We start from the raw sequence: 17264 nt of genomic DNA on the forward strand, positions 1-17264 counted from the left end.
GTCTTAGGAAGTGAATTTGACGTGGCAGCTGTTAAAGGATTATTGTAACTCAGGTGTCTGTGTGTTTGTGTGTTTGTGTGTTTGTTTTGCATGAGTCTCAGCTGAACTAGATCTCTTGCACTTCAAATTCAGTAAGGAATAAAGCTTTAATGAAGACAAAGTTAAGCTGCAGGTACACCTCAGCTGAAAACTGAAACAAGCTGATGACTAATTCACTTACAGACAAGCTTAATCAGTGACAGGTTATTGATAAAAATTATGCATAAATAAATCCAATAATAACTACATAGGATAAACGTAATTCATTCTTGGGTGATTACTACTTATGAATGATATAGAATGACTTTAATGATAATTTATTATTAATATGGTGTAATGAGGAACAACTGAAGAGGATGTGTATGTGTCGTGCAAATATTTGTAACATTTAGATACCTAAGAAATCCACCTTAAGATATATTATAGTTTATACTGATTTATTTTAGTCCGTTTTTTGTCTTAACCATCAAAGAAAATGTAAACCTTTAGCTTTAAGGCGCCAACATTAACTTACTTATTTGTGAATTAAACTATCCTTTTCAAATTCTTTAGCACGCCACTGTTATCTAGCATCAATTTTGTATCTAAAAACAATAAGGTAATATATATTGTTTATCATGAATATATATGAGTGTGAATAGCAAAAGAAAACTATTATTAACCAGCCCATTGATACGTGCTACCATCTGCTGTTAGTGTCGTCTTACTTTCGTCTGTCGTAACTCGAACACTATTCTCTTCTTGCCATAATAATTCCTTCACAGTGGTAAGAGAGAAGAATTTAGCGTGTTTTATTTTCAAGCTCTGTTGATATTAAAGCGGTGACGTATGGGTTGTGGACTCCGGTAGAATTTTATAACGCCAAGCGGGAAGGTAAATCTCTCTCTCTCTCTTTCTCTCTCAAATAACTATATTATACATAGTTAAATCTAGTTTAATTTCGTTATTTTTTATTCATATTAATCTCTAATTATCTTTATTATCGTTCTGCATTTATTATATTTTATCTTTTTTCTTCTATTTTACATTTATAATTTGTATTGATTACCTTCATTACCTTCTCTTATTATTTTCATTTCCTTAATTTATCGTTATTGACATTATCTTTATTCTGTGTCTTGTTCTTTTTTCCTTATTTATCATTCATTTTTCATCACCTGTCATACTGTTTATAGGTAATTAGTGTACGTAGTGATTGAGAAAGATACAGTGGGTTAATTCCACTAATTGATGGTTAATTAAATGTATCTAATTAAGGTAGAGTCGCAAGGTAATTAAAGGTAAAGAATTAATTGTGATTATTTGCTGATTAGATGATTCAAATTGCGACCTTTTGAGAAATGATTATTTTATACTTCCCTCTGATATACTTTCTTTTTGATATACTTTCCCTCTGATATACTTTCTTCCTGATATACTTTCCCTCTGATATACTTTCCCTCTGATATACTTTCCCTCTGATATACTTTCTTCCTGATATACTTTCCCTCTGATATACTTTCCCTCTGATATACTTTCCCTCTGATATACTTTCCCTCTGATATACTTTCCCTCTGATATACTTTCCCTCTGATATACTTTCCCTCTGATATACTTTCCCTCTTAGGTATATTTTCCCATCATCAACATATAACACAAATATCTTACATCATTCAAATGGTTAAACTACATGAAAAGTTTATAATCCATTTAATTTCAAAGTTTATTTTTTTTTTTATGATGCCAAAATTGTTCCAGCATTATATCCATACAACCATACATTCATACACCACATATACCTGATTAATTTATATTCTGTATATATATAATTTTCTCTCTATAGTATACGAGGTATTTCTATTATGACTGAAACTATATTTATTTTGAAGATGACTAAAGTAAACCTTATATACCAGAATATATATAATGTATATACACACTTACTACAATTAATATATATATATACATACATATAACATGGTCAATATTGTTAACGTGTGGAGTGGTGACCCGTGGTCGCCAACCCTCAGGAAACAAATTAAAGATGGTTTCAAATACAATATAAAGTATACATATACATATCTCTTATGTATATACGGATAGAGTCAGTATTCGCTTAACATGATATATACATTCATGAAGACTTGTACGTTAAGTGGATGAACGTAAAGCGGATGAACGTTAAGCGGATGAACGTTAAGCGAATACCGAGTGTCTAAACATTGTTGTATCGAAAGAAAAGTCTCTGATGAAAGTGTTAAGTCATTTTATTATTGTCTCTCAACAGCGGGAGGCACCGGAAACATTACTCATGATTCACGGGTGATTATTATTATTATTATTGTTATTATTTAAAGTTGATTGTGGCCGGGAGGAAAAAAACAAAGAAGGATGGATGGAAAGAAGGAGGGAAAGAAGGAGGGAAAGAAGGAGGGAAAGAAGGAAAATATCTTATATACCATCTAGAGACAGACTGACACAATGTACACAACTGGAGTTTAATTGAATAAATGTTTATGTTTACATTCTGAACAACAACAACAACAACAACAAAATATCTTGTTCTCTATCCAGAAAGTTTTGAGAAAGGGGGAGGTGGGGGAGAGGGGGAGAGGGGGGGGGAGATCAGAGAGAGGGGTGAGGGGATGGAAAAGAGAGAGAAGGGGGGAATGGGAAGGGGGTTTAAAATACTGAAGCACATAGGTATTGAAAACCTCGGCTAGCCACTACACACTGGGGGGGTGGGAGAGAGAGAGAGAGAGAGAGAGAGAGAGAGAGAGAGAGAGAGAGAGAGACAAGCTATAGGTGTCCAGTAGGGTTGTAACAGGTGTGGTGGTGGTGGTGGTGGTGGTAGTACCGTGTCACGAGTAGCTATTTAATTAACTAGTGAGCTAACTATTGGATGATCATGGTGCTAGTACAGTGTTTGCCTTATTCTTAGTCACTAGTTGAGACAAAATTGTAACTTGGAACATTACTTCTACGAGAGAAACCTATATTGTCACTTTATGCGCACACACACACACACACACTCAGGTAACTAAGGTGAGAACCGGGTCTATGAAGCTGTGGTGGTTTATATATATAATACAACACATGTCAGTGAGCTTATGTTGATGGTAAGCCAAGCATGATGACTAGTACAGGTTAATGAGCTGAAGGTCGGTGCTACAGCGAGGACTAATACCACTCTAATCCTCCTCCTGGACTCGTGTTTACAAATATATGAGAAGGGAAGTCGCAGCGTTGTGGTAGTATCGGTGAACGTGCGGTGTCCAGCTTGGAACTTGGGCTGGTGGGCGGTGACAAGCGGGTGCAAGACGGTGCATCATAAGCTCAATTGCCACACTGGAGAGTCCTGTTGTAAAGTACTCCAAGGAGGTGGCGGTGTTGGTTCTTGGTTAAGTTAGTTTTGAGTTTTATATAAAGCTGCAAGATCCTGTTAGACAGTTCTATTATTATCGAGGGTAATGGCTGGCCCAGATGAGGTGGATGACCCCAGGTGTGTTGAGATAATGCTGCCTGAGTGTCGCTTCTGTAACACTGCTTCCACGTCTAACTCATGTTGGAAATTTTTATACTGTTAGTTTAGAGAGGATCGAGGCACATGTGACGTAGAGAGAACACATGTGACGTAAGGGGCACATATGACGTAGAAAAGACACATGTGACGTAGTGGGCACATGTGACGTAAGGGGCCCCATCTGACGTAGGCAGCACATGTACCTCAGAGGATACATGTGACGTAGGGGGCCCCTGGTGACACAGGAGACACATGTGACACAAGGAACATATGTGACGTAAAAGACACATTTGTGAAGGGGAGCACATATTAGTAAGGGGAGAAAGGGAGGGGGGGTAGACCCTTGATGATAGAAAGAGGAAGAACAAGAGGAGGAAGAGGAAATGGGTAGGGGGGTGACAGGTGAGTACATAAGGACAAGAAGGACATACATGTTGATTACCAACAGGCGATTACAACAGCTGAGTCCATTAAAATTCTCTTAATAACACTACACTAGTGTCCTCAGTGTCCCGGGGAGTGACCGCAGCAGGCGTCTCGTCTCGCCGAGGCTGAGAGAACACAACAACAAACTCAATTCACGTACACAACAAGTTACATCTCTAAACCAAACACAGAGTATTAACAATGATTACGTTTATCTTGAAACATTGAGTGAGGAATCAGCAGTACACGTTTTGAAAAATTATATTTATATATCTATATATATTTATATATATTTACTATAATCGTCTCTTTTTCAACATCCTTATTATTGTTATTATTATTATCATTATTTCTTTTTACACATCACTATTAATGATAACATCCACCGGGGGTGAACAAGACCTACGTGAGATCAGTCGTTCACGGTAAAGTTGTATTTGTTTAAGTAAGAAGAAGATACAATGATCGCCAACATTTTAGGTTTACTCTTACTTAAAAATAAATACTCCTCTACTATTGACATGCAAATGAACATTGTAAATCAAGTGTATCCAGAAACTCTACAGAAAATTGTCGAAAATTAAGTTCACAGGAAAATACAACGTCATAAGACTAAACATGTTTCTCTGATTGGCTACAAGAAATATGACGTAGTATTCAACTGCCTACTTCTGATTAGCCATAAGGCGAATGACGTAATATCTGGCTGCCGACGTGTGATTGGCTGTAGAGAGAGAGGGGGCATGACGTAGTTCCTGGCTGTGGACTTGACCACCGGCACCGATTGTTTTGTTTGGTATCAGTCTTTGAAGCCTCTCATCCTGGCGACACTGGCTTGAGACCTTCCGTAGGGTCGAGGGGGAGACAGAAATATGCCGAGGAGCCGTGTACGGTGAGAGACGGACTACCACAAACAGCTTTTCTCTACAACTTTACGGATATTATATCAACACTCTTCCTTTCCTCTAGTGTTGGCGCCCAAGACGAATCATTATAACAGCATGAAGGAACGAGAGGTTGATCACTAAAGTATAATAATGATATCTGAGCATAAACTGTTATCGTGATGTAGCAATGTGTTTGTGTGTGTGTGTGTGTGTTTGTGTGTGTGTGTGTGTGTGTGTTGGAGGGTGTAATGCTGGTCAGGTCTGGTATAGTCTCACAGCAGTCATCATCTTGTGACTAATGTAAGTGTCTCTGGTCAACACAACCCAAAAACTCCAAATTATCTTTTATTTATTTCATTATTAATTTGTGTGTGTGTTTCCTGGTAAATTTGTCTCTATCACCTGTGTGTCTCTCGTCCCACAGGTGTAGTGTATATCCTCCTTATGTGTTTCCAGGTGGGGTTTTTTTTTCAATTGTGTTTCCATTTTATCCACAGGGTCGATATACAGATGTTTTGATAATTATTTTCTTAGAATTATGTGTTTACAGAGGTGATGACGTTACCTTACCAAGTGCAGGAGTGCCTGTTGACGTCATCCTTATAAACACTGATCCTGACGTCATCATCTTAAACACCGATCCTGACGTCATCCTTATAAACACCGATCCTGACGTCATCCTTATAAACACCGATCCTGACGTCATCATATAAACACCGATCCTGACGTCATCATAACATCGATCCTGACGTCATCCTCCTAAACACCGATCCTGACGTCATCCTCACACCGATCCTGACGTCATCCTCACAAACACCAATCCTGACGTAATCATCTTAAACACCGATCCTGACGTCATCATCATAAACACCGATCCTGACGTCATCATCTTAAACACCGATCCTGACGTCATCATCTTAAACACCGATCCTGACGTCATCATCGCAAGTGTTTGAATCCCCTCGCTGTGTCGACTTCACTTTCACTTAATAAACAAGACTCACCATCGTGCACTATCCACCACCCGTCACTATATACTGAATACGTACTCGTGTGGGGTTACATACGATACATATAATTACTATAGCTTCGTAGTTATTGGCAAAGCTATTAAATTATATATCCAGTAATAACTTCACAAGCAATACAGAAGGTTGTCGGGTGAGCATCCTGGCAGTGTCCATCATTCTGCCGGTGGAGTTGGCGGCTTCAAGGACTAGCTTCGACTTTCCTGGTTCACAAAGTCAGAAACGTCACCTTCTTCATCATCATTTAATTCCCATCAATTTCACCGTCAAGCACAATTATTACTCAGTTTACACGTCACTGATTGTGTGTGTCTCTTTGGTTAAATCAATGTTAGTTTATGTTAATCTTTCCCGTGAGTTCCATCATCCTTACTACCACAACAAAGTCCAGTAAATTTGTATTTCTCGTCAAATAGCCATCAAATTAACATGATATTTTTCTTCTAATCTCACAACAAAAGTATATTTCTAAACACACAGATTAACTATTTACTATTAATCAAGAACAGCGAGAAAAAAACAACAACTTTGTATTGGTTTTTTTGTTAAGTTTCTCCTAAAAATTTCCTTTTCACTTTTTCTTCCGTTTTCTGTGGCGTCGTTATGTTTCTATCTTATATATTTTTCCCATTTTCTCATTTACTCCTGCATTTTCCTCCACTCCACCAGTCATATCACGTAGGGAGAACTATCCACTACTATCCAACACAAACTATCCCTCTCTCAAACCTTCATACGACATGGAATAATTACAAAATATACACCCCAACTCGTAACTGTATTAGATGTTCCAGTAGAAGAATGTAAACAAACTGATAAGCCAGCCTAATGACTCCGGGCCCACGATCGAGGCTGAGTTCAATGCCTTTTGCATCTCACTCTCACAGATGCCGCCACCTGGAAACGAGAGAATGGGATTGGTTAATAAGTTGAGGTTTCCTTGTGAGGTTAGATGATTGGACGGTTTGATTCTGAGGTTAAAGAGGTGATTGGGGGTTTCCTTGTGAGGGTGGAGAGGTGATTGGAGGTTTGATTGCGAGTATATAAAGAAAGACAGGAAAGTTTCTCTATGTAGTGAGAGTGAGAGAGAGAGAGAGAGAAGGGGGGAAATATACTGTATATAAACAAGTCTGTGTATTTCTATGTATATGTATAATAAACATAATAATTTATGTATAGGAAACAGGAGAGTGTATAAGACATATGAGTAAAAATGAATCTACAGTATGTATACTTACAAAAAATTTATGTATTCTCACGTACAGGAATCAACAATGTATAAGATACGTATGTTTATGTATATGTACTCGTGTATGTATTCTGACGTATAGGAACCAACAGAATATACAAAATACGCATGTCTTATCTATGTATATCTACAAAAAAACGTATGAATATGTTTTCTGACGTATAGGAACAAATATTATCACACTTACCTTGTTTCTTTCGTAAAATAGGCATCAGTTCATTCCAAAAGGCACAGCCAGTTGCCCTGGGTCCCTTGCCTAGGCCAGTCGTGACGCCATTCCACTCGTAATACATTGGCTGGTCTCGTGTGTAAAGCGGCCATTCCTCCCTCCTACCCACTGGTCGTCTGTAACAACACCAGACACTCTTAGGGCTGTTTTTATTGTGGTGTGGGGTTGTGGGTGTGTGGGGTGGTGGGGTGTGTGGGGTGGTGGTTTGTGAGGTGTGGGTGTGTGGCTTGTTGGGTGTGACTTCAGTTTATTTCCTCTGTTTTATTTTCTCCTCTCTCTCTCCCCCCTCTCTCTCTCTCTCTCTCTCTCTCTCTCTCTCTCTCTCCTTCTATGCATCTCTTCTTCTTTCTCTTTCCTTATCCCTATATCCTTTCCTCTTTCCTTCCTCTCTCTCTCTCTCTCTCTCTCTCTCTCTCTCTCTCTCTCTCTCTCTCTCTCTCTCTCTCTCTCCCCTCTCTCTCTCTCTCTCTCCTTCTCCTTCCTTCTCTCTACCACACCCACTTTTTCCCTTCCATTTTTCTCTTTCCTTTTCCCTTTTTTATCTCCCTTCCTCCTCTCCTCTCCTCTCTCTTTCTCCCTCTCTTTATCTCCTTTCCTTCTCACTCTCCTCCCCTCTCTCCTATTCTTCTCTCTCTACCACACCCCCTCTCTTTTTCTCCCTATCTCATATCTCTCTCCCCTCTCCATCTCTCCTTTCTCTCCCTATTCTTCTCCCTCTTCTTCTTATTATCTCCTTCTCTCTCCCAGTGGCGGCAAACTTCTTGTAATAACCCATAATGCGTCTGGATAAATCCTCCTCGATGTCTGAGTATCCTAGAGACCTGTTGAGGGGCAGTCCGAACACGTAGTCAATCTCGTCAGCGTGAAGGACACCCATCCAGGTTCCCCAGGGATTGACCGTTGTCCTCTGTGGCATAAGAAAAATGTTTAGGTTAGGGTAGGTTGGGATTAGGTTAGGATGAGGGTAGGTTAGGTTAGGGTAGGGTAAGATGAGGGGTAGGGGTGGGAATGGGGTATGGTATGGTAGGTTAGTTAATCCAGCATAAGCCTACATAGCAGAAGGAAACTGTAATGTAAATCATGTACAGTCTGTGATTTGGTGAACTAACCAGGTGACAGAGTGAGTGAACGAACCCCTTAAGACGAACCAGGATTATCCAGGATTTAGGGGATTGGGAGGATTATTACAGGTAAGATTGGTTGATCCACAAGATTATACTGCTGGGGGAAGGAGAAGGACAGGGGGGGGTAGGTAGGTAGGTGGGAAGTAATTAGTACCTGTAACACCTGTAATTAATGGATTAGTTTTTAATACTGAAGAAATTTACCTTAAAACACACTAGCCTTCACTCGACCGATGTACCGACTCATGCCAGGTAAGGTTAGGTTAGGTTAGGTTGTGACTCTCTTTAAAGTTGTGTTGTAAACCTTTGTCACGGGTTGTTCTCAGGGGGGAATATTTAATGCTGCAAAAACGAAAGTAGATTCCCCAGATTACAAGGCTTTCATAAGGGGTTTAATTTATCAGGGGTTTATCACGATTTTATCAGGGGGTCCGTGGAATCATTAAGTGTTTTATCAGGGGTTTTATCAGGGGTTTAATCAGGGGTTTTATTAGGGGCCGTGGGATCTCGTAGTACAATTCGGAGGTGGTGGCCGGTATGCAGGGGGTGTGGACAACCTGTGTTAGAGGACGAATAATGGAACACGACGTACTAAAGCTGCCCTCGCTTGCGTCACCCCTTGCGTCACCACCCCCTTCATCACCACCCTGCATCACCACCCCCTGCATCACCACCCCCTGCGTCACCACCCCTCGTCACCACCCCTGCATCACCACCCGTGCGTCACCACCCCTGCAACACCACCCCTGCGTCACCACCCCCTGCATCACCACCCCGTGCATCACCACCCCTGCGTCACCACCCCTGCATCACCACCCCCTGCGTCACCCACCATCACCACCCCGTGCGTCACCACCCCTGCAATACCACCCCTGCGTCCCCCTGCATCACCACCCCTGTGTCATCTCCCTGCTACCTGCCCCGAGCGATCACTAGTGCCTGGCGTTCCACTTTATTCTTCTACTCAAAGGGGGATTCTCCGCCCATACTGACGAAACTGATGACGAATTGGACATCTCAGGGGCTTGAGGCGTCTTTAGAGTTGACTTAATGACGATGCGGTCAATGTGAGAATAACATACATACATACATACATACATACATAAATAAAAGGAAGCACTAGAGATCACACACACACACACACACACACACACACACACACACTAGCCACAACAGAGCCACTCTCCCCTCCCTCCTACCCACACAAGGATACCATACAAATGACTGGTTTCCCTTTGTTCCTGATGTACACCGCTTTACTCTCGCCCCTCTCCACCCCTCTCGCCCCTCTCCGCCACTTTCCATCCCTCTCCACCCATCCCCACCCCTCTCTGACTGCTCTTTAACACTTTCCACCCCTTTCCGCCCTCTCCACCTCTCCGACTGCTCTTTAACCCTTTCACCCCTTTCCGCCCTCTCCACCCCTCTATGACTGCTCTTTAGCCCTCTTCATCCCTCTCACCCCTCTCTGACTGCTCTTTAACTCTTTCTACCCCTTTCCACCCCTCTCCATCCCTCTCTGCCTACTCCTTAACCCACTCTCTACTTCTCTCTATTCCTTTCAAACTCTCCCTATCCACTCCTCCATCTCTTCCCCTTTCTACTTATTCTCATCTCCTCCTATTCTTTACCCACTCTCTTTATCTTTCACTGTCTTTCTCTACCCCTCCCTACCTATTCTTACCTTCACTATTCTCTACCTACCATTACTATCACTACTACTACTATTTCTCATATAATTTTACCCATTCTCTTGTTCAATACACTAAAAAGAGTTATATAAAAAAATAAGTAAAAATAATATATCTGTGTTATGGGAGTCAGCCAGGTCCTATATATACACACACATATGTTTTGAGTAGCTGACAAAAAAAAAATCCTAAAAAAAAAAAATTCCTACATAGTTTAATAATATTCTCTGATGTTTGATCTCTTTAAGGTATATTTTTACCCACATATTTTCTAACTGGGGGGAGGAGGGGGATAGCTTGATTTGCTATTAAAAAAAGTAAAAAGTTCGTCTGATTTGCCAATGATCACCACAAAAAAAAAGCTTTGTTGTTGAAGAAAAAAAAATCGGTTTTGTGTTAATTATCGGCAAGTTAGTTGTTTTATTTTGTTTTGTTTTTGTTTGTTTGTTTTGTTTTGTTTGTTTTTATAATAAGGTGAGCATTACGTAGTGTTTTAGGGTGAAGGAATATCATGGTTTACCCTTCTCTTTAACCCTCTTCACCCCTCTCTAACCCTCTCTTTAACCCTCTCCACCACCTCTCTAACCCTTCCACCACGTCTCTTTAACCTCTCCACCACTTCTCTTAACCCTCTCCACCACCTCTTTAACCCTCTCCACCACCTCTCTTTAACCCTCCACCACCCCTCTCTTTAACCCTCTCCACCCCTCTACCCCTCTCTCAGTCCTCCATCCCTCTACCACCTCTCTCTTTAACCTCTCCACCACCTCTCTTTAACCCTCCACCACCTCTCTTTAACCCTCCACCACCTCTCTTAACCTCCTCTACCTCACCCCCTAAATCTCCACCACCTCCCTTTAACCCTCTCCACCACCTCTCTTTTAACCCTCTCCACCACCTCTTTAACCCTCTCCACCACCTCTTTAACCCTCTCCACCACCTCTCTTTAACCCTCTCCACCACCTCTCTTAACCCTCCACCACCTCTCTTTAACCCTCTCCACCACCTCTCTTAACCCTCCACCACCTCTTAACCCTCTCCACCACGTGTCTTTAACCCCTCTCCATCCCTCTTTACCCCTCTCTCACATCCCCATCCACACACACCCCTCCTCCCTCTCCCACCTCTGCACGTACACCCCTCCCTCTCTCCCTCCCCTCTACTATTCTACACCTTCCCCACCCCTGCCCCCACATCTTCCCCCCTATCCCCCCTCACCGGTTATGCTCCCCCTGACCTTTCTCCTCACCTTGCCCCCTCCCCTCCTACCCTCCTCCCTCCTACCTCCTCCACTCCCTACCCTCCTCCCTCCCACCCTCCCTCCCTCCTACCCCTCCTCCCTCCTACCCCTCCTCCCCTCCCTACCCCTCCTACCCTCCTCCTCCATTACCATTTCCCTCTCTCTTCCTCATTCCCCTACATGATTCACCTTCCCTCCCGCCCACTCCCTCCCCCACTCCCCCTCCGCCCCCTTCTCCCCTCCCCCCACCCCCCTTTGGTCACTACGCCCTTATCACAGGACAACACAGGACATAACTGGGTATGACTCAGTGACTCACATAACTATAACTCACAGTGACCGCCATGACTTAAGATGACTCACATAAAACATAGCACCCACATAACTATAACTCACAATGACTCAAGGTGACTCACGAAACTATAAATGACAGTGACTCACATAACAATGACTCAAGGTAACTCACGTAACTATAAATGACAGTGACTCACATAACAATGACTCAAGGTGACTCACGTGTGTAAAGAAGTAGTAGTAGACGGTACCACCAGCCTCGGAGTACAGGTAAGCGAAGAGGTTAGACGGACAGATGAAGAAATAGTCACCAACAACATCTGCCACTGCCTTCTGATTCAGGTACCCGTTCTCCAGGTTCTCCCAGTCCGTGTACTGGTGGAGGAGATACTGGTGAGAACTGGGAGATAATGGGGGAGGTGATACTGGTTGAGGAGATACTGGTGAGAACTGGGAGATAATGGGGAAGGAGATCTTAATGGGGACAAACAAACATAGGTCTTATTACCTTTTGCTATAAGAGACACACTAAAATAATGGGTGAACGGAGCCTTATATATAATAATAGACAATAATAATAGCTCATAATAGCAAATAAAATGTAATAGGAATAATAGAAATAATGGTTAAGTATATTATTGAATACAGGTAGAGGAAGTTTATTATGGTTTATTGTATTTAATTAAGTAGAGGGGGAAGAGGTGTGTGTGTGTGTGTGGAGAGAGAGAGAGAGAGAGAGAGAGAGAGAGAGAGAGAGAGAGAGAGAGAGAGAGACCACCACGTACCTGAAATATGATCGCTTCCTTCTCAATAGGTGACCAATCTTTGAAGATCTGATCGATAATGGCGAGGAATTTGTCTCGTTCCAGTTCAGTCGCATCGTCCTTGTTGAAATAATCCAGGAAATCGTACAGCATGAAGAAGGTACCTGAGGAAACACGTGCTAGGGTTAGACAGGTGTTTTAGATAGGTGTTTTAGATAGGTGTGTTCTAAATTGATTGATAGGTGTGTTTTAAGTTGGTTGACAGGTGTGGTTTAAGTTGGTTGACAGGTGTGGTTGAAGTTGGTTGACAGGTGTGGTTTAAGTTGGTTGATAGGTGTGGTTATCACGTTGACTCTGGATAAATTGACAGGTGTGCTCTAAATAGATTGACAGGTGTGCACTAAGTAGATTGACAGGTGTGCACTAGGTAGATTGACAGGTGTTATAAATTAAATAAATCGAAGTTGACGTGAGAAAAAAAAATCAACGAAAATGAAAAAAAAAAATGAAAAATGGAAAGAAAATGAAGACTTAGAGGAGAGACTCAAATAAATATGGAACAGGAAGATTAATAAAAGATTCCACGCACGATTGACGGATATACAAACAGACAGAAATTGATAATAACGTAGGTAGACTGTCTATATATGTCTATCTGTCTAATAAAGTAGATTATACCTCAAAAATGTCTGAAATATGGATGAGAGAAAGAGAGAAACTTTTGGACGAGATAGGAGGCCAACTCTCTCTCTCTCTCTCTCTTCCTTTAATCTGTTTCTCCTCTTCCCCTCTCTCTTTATCCCTCACTCCCTTACTTTCTCCCCCTTCCCTCCCTCTCTCTCTTTCCCCTTTCCCCCCTTCCCTCTCTCACGCCCAAGGTGACTGCCGTTAATGGTAGGTACACAGTCAGGTGGTCGGGCTACTAACCTTCAGTATAGCGGTACAATATTTACAACCTGACTTTCTCAAGGTTCTCAGATATCGAGTGGCTGAACTTTGACTACTCTCTCTCTCTCTCTCTCTCTCTCTCTCTCTCTCTCCACAAGGTAGATAATAATAGTCGATTAAGGATGCAGGCGCTAATTAAATCATTTTACTAATGAAGAAAATAATTAGAGTGATTAACCTTTCATAATTGTTCATCGTAGACCAATTATAATTATTATTCTGATTTGCGTCGTAGCACCAGCGACAATTAGAGCCAACCAAGTAGTACATGTATACTCGTGTGGTTGTACATTAACCTAACCTAACCTAACCTAACCTAACCTAACCTAACCTAAACCTAAACCTAACCCTAACCTAAACCTATGACGGTACACCATAATGTACAGTAATTGGATATATTTATGTTATATCACATTTATAGTGAATGAATTCGTATGTTAATAAGGTAGATGAAGTACAACACACACACACACACACACACACACACACACACACACACACACACACACACACACACACACACACACACACACACACACACACACACACACACACACACACACACACACACACACACACACACACACACAGACACACACACACACACACACACACACACACACACACACACACACACACACACACACACACACACACACACACACACACACACACACACACACACACACACACACACACACACACACACACACACACAGACACACACACACACACACACACACACACACACACACACACACACACACACACACACACATACAGACACACACACACACACACACACACACACACACACACACACACACAGACACACACACACACACACACAGACACACACACACAGACACACACACACACACACACACACACACACACACACACACACACACACACACAGACACACACACACACACACACACACACACACACACACACACACACACACACACACACACACACACACACACACCAGGCCACTCATCAACTACTCCAAAGGGTTAATGGTAGATAGGTATAGCCTCTCCTCCCTCACCCCTCATTCTCCCTTCCTCCCCCCTTCCTCTCTCCTCACCCCTTCCTCACCTGTCACCTCTTCACTTCACGATGACACGATGACCGAAAGTGTTTATGACATGAGTCTAGTTTGGTTGGAGAGTGAGTGACATGACCTATAAAATGTGGTGGTGGTGATGGTGGTGGTGATGTTGGTGGTGGTGTTGGTGATGGTGGTGGTAGTGATGGTGGTGGTGTGGTGGTGATGGTGGTGCTGATGACGAGCCCATTCTTAGAACAAGGTCATTGAAGTCTGTTTTGCTGTACTCCGTGTGAAGGGTGTTTATGTAACTTCACTCCCTGGACGACCGAGGAGTGTCTCATATGAGGTCTTCCTTCTGGTAGTCGGGGAGGGTGGGGGGTGGAACAAGCCGTTGTGTTGGTTTTGATGGGACAAAGACCTTTACATCTGAACTAGCAGTATGGGAGAAGAGAAGTAGCTATTGATCTTTAGTCTGTTTCTCGACCTCGGATACTAGTCAGTCTCTCTCTCTCTTTGGAACATACGGAGGTGTTCGACTTTATTGGGACGTCTTACAGCCACAGAGACTCGTCCCTATAAGTGTTAATAGACCTAGTGTCATTTTTGTATTTTTTTTTTTAGTGTTGTGTAAATTATCTTTGTTGACGAGGGACATTACCTGGGATAAAGGACAATGAGATTTTCGACAAGATGCTGAAGAACTTTTAATTATGTTTATAGTTTTCGTGTAAAGATCAGCCCAGGTAGTTTTTATACTTTTGGCTCATATACGACAAATTAATCCGGGTGACGTCAATCCCAGGGTCACACGACACCTGGGAGGGGGGGTGGGAGGGAGGTCAAGTGAGGCCAAGGTAAATGTGGTAATATTTACACCTTGGTTGGGAGGACAGGTTAATTGAGGTCACGGAGATGGGGTGGTGGGGTGAGGTCACGGAGGGGGAGGGAGGAGGGGAGGAGGCGTTAATGATTCTGACGTCAGTAGCGGGGGAAGAAATAGTGTCTGTTCACTATACACAGGTTATAGTGACTTATAGTGTTTTATTATGTACTCGTGTATACAAAAGATATTACAGGTATTTAACACCTGGACAAAAACAAACCTGAACATAAACACAAATACCTGGCGAAGAAGAAGGAAATCAAGAGAGAGAGAGAGAGAGAGAGAGAGAGAGAGAGAGAGAGAGAGAGAGAGAGAGAGAGAGAGAATGAATGAATGAATCTTATCCAGTAACAAGAAAGCGGCATTTACTATGCAGAAATGTTAGTCCACAAGTACCAATATAAAAGAAAATTGGACTGTGGCGGCATTTAGAAAACCCCGACCACGATAACACAACCCCTCGCCCCATACCCCAACCCCCCACACCCCCACAACACCCCCACACCCCCACACCCACACACATATATAGATAAATCCTCTTTGCTACCGCTTCCGTCTTACAAAAGAATCTGTTGAAGACGAAAAAAAAGTACAATTTTATATCTAAACTTACCTAATGTCGAGGCATTTCATCACATAACTGACATTGTTTACAGAATTATTTTAGACTCGTATCCCTTTAGAAAATATCAACATACAATACTCTTATATATACAGGTAGTTACATAAAAAAATAATGTATATAATAATTTTTTTACAGGTGTATCTCAAAGTGATTATTTTTTTTTTTTTTTAATGATGAGGAGATAAGAACATAAGAACAAAAGAAAATAAGGAGTTTGCAATAGGCCGGTTGGCCTGTGCATTAGGGTGTGTCATAGGAGGGAAGATCAGCTAAAACTAATGGCCCATCACTTTTTTGGTAGATCTCGGGACAATTTTATCTGCACCACAGTTGATCCCGGTGGAGATGAAATAAGGCACACTCCTATTAGGGTGGGTTATGAGGGAAGATTGCCAAACTAATGGGCCCATCACTTTTTGGTAGATTTAGTATATAAACAGAAAATAACAACAATATTTTGCAACCTTTGCTAGGGTAAATTTTAGTGAAATTTTATCACACCCAATGTGCCAGCTGCATTAGTATTACAATTAAATAGTGAACATTGCTTTCTGACTTTACTTTCAACAACCCAACCATAAATAAATATTTTTTTCTGTTTCAGATTCTGAGTATTTATGGGCTGATAGCTACTTGTGATGGCTGCTGCCAGGACGAGAACCAAAATCCAGCCATCTCAGTCACTATCTAGTCTGGGAGAGAGCCCTGGGAAGTCGGAGTTGCCTACATTGGAGAGATGCTTGAGATACGGTGTTTTAATCAGGCAACCAGTGAAAGAACCAAAGAACTTACACACAAATGCGAGATGCCAGTGATATGACCAAAGCTGTCTTGGCACAGTACACTCTGCCACTGGGCTCAGTCTGCTCCAGTCATAACAAAGTCAGAAGAAGATTAGGTGAGAGACTGCCAGTCAGGGTTAAAAAGGCAAGAGATATCTCTTGGGAGAGGAAACGAAAGTTATGACAGCTTTGCCAAGCAACTGGACCCACATTTAATATAATTACTTGTAAGCCCAATTGTCTTGGTCCTGAGTTTGATGACCGTGACCAAATCCGAGGCCCACATCTCCTGTATTTGGCAAGCGTGAACTGAAGATTCTTGTGATCGAACTGGCATTTGTCAGCACAGAGAGAGAAGACTGGCGTATAGGGCTCTCATGATTTCTTTGTAGCCAGATATTCCGGAGTCTAAGAGACAGGAGGCTGCCACAGAGAGACAGAAGAGGAGAAGAGAGCGTTGAGGAAAGAGACTCTGAGAAGGCCTAGGGTGAGTAAA

The 17264-nt window shown here is 42.0% G+C and overlaps 1 protein-coding gene across 1 annotated transcript; it reads right to left on the reverse strand.

The window, feature by feature from the left end:
- Positions 1-5348: 5348 nt before the first annotated feature.
- On the reverse strand, positions 5349-17054 carry LOC121853130 (acetylcholinesterase-like). Its single transcript, XM_042347072.1, has 6 exons — positions 16994-17054; positions 12495-12637; positions 11932-12084; positions 8104-8267; positions 7319-7476; positions 5349-6779 (listed from the first exon to the last, which is right to left on the reverse strand). The coding sequence occupies exons 1-6, from the start codon at positions 17052-17054 to the stop codon at positions 6664-6666; spliced, it is 795 nt and encodes a 264-aa protein (XP_042203006.1). The 3' UTR covers positions 5349-6663.
- Positions 17055-17264: the final 210 nt, after the last annotated feature.

Source organism: Homarus americanus, unplaced genomic scaffold (assembly GCF_018991925.1).
Source record: "Homarus americanus isolate GMGI-L3 unplaced genomic scaffold, GMGI_Hamer_2.0 scaffold32871, whole genome shotgun sequence".
Classification (NCBI taxonomy): domain Eukaryota; kingdom Metazoa; phylum Arthropoda; class Malacostraca; order Decapoda; family Nephropidae; genus Homarus; species Homarus americanus.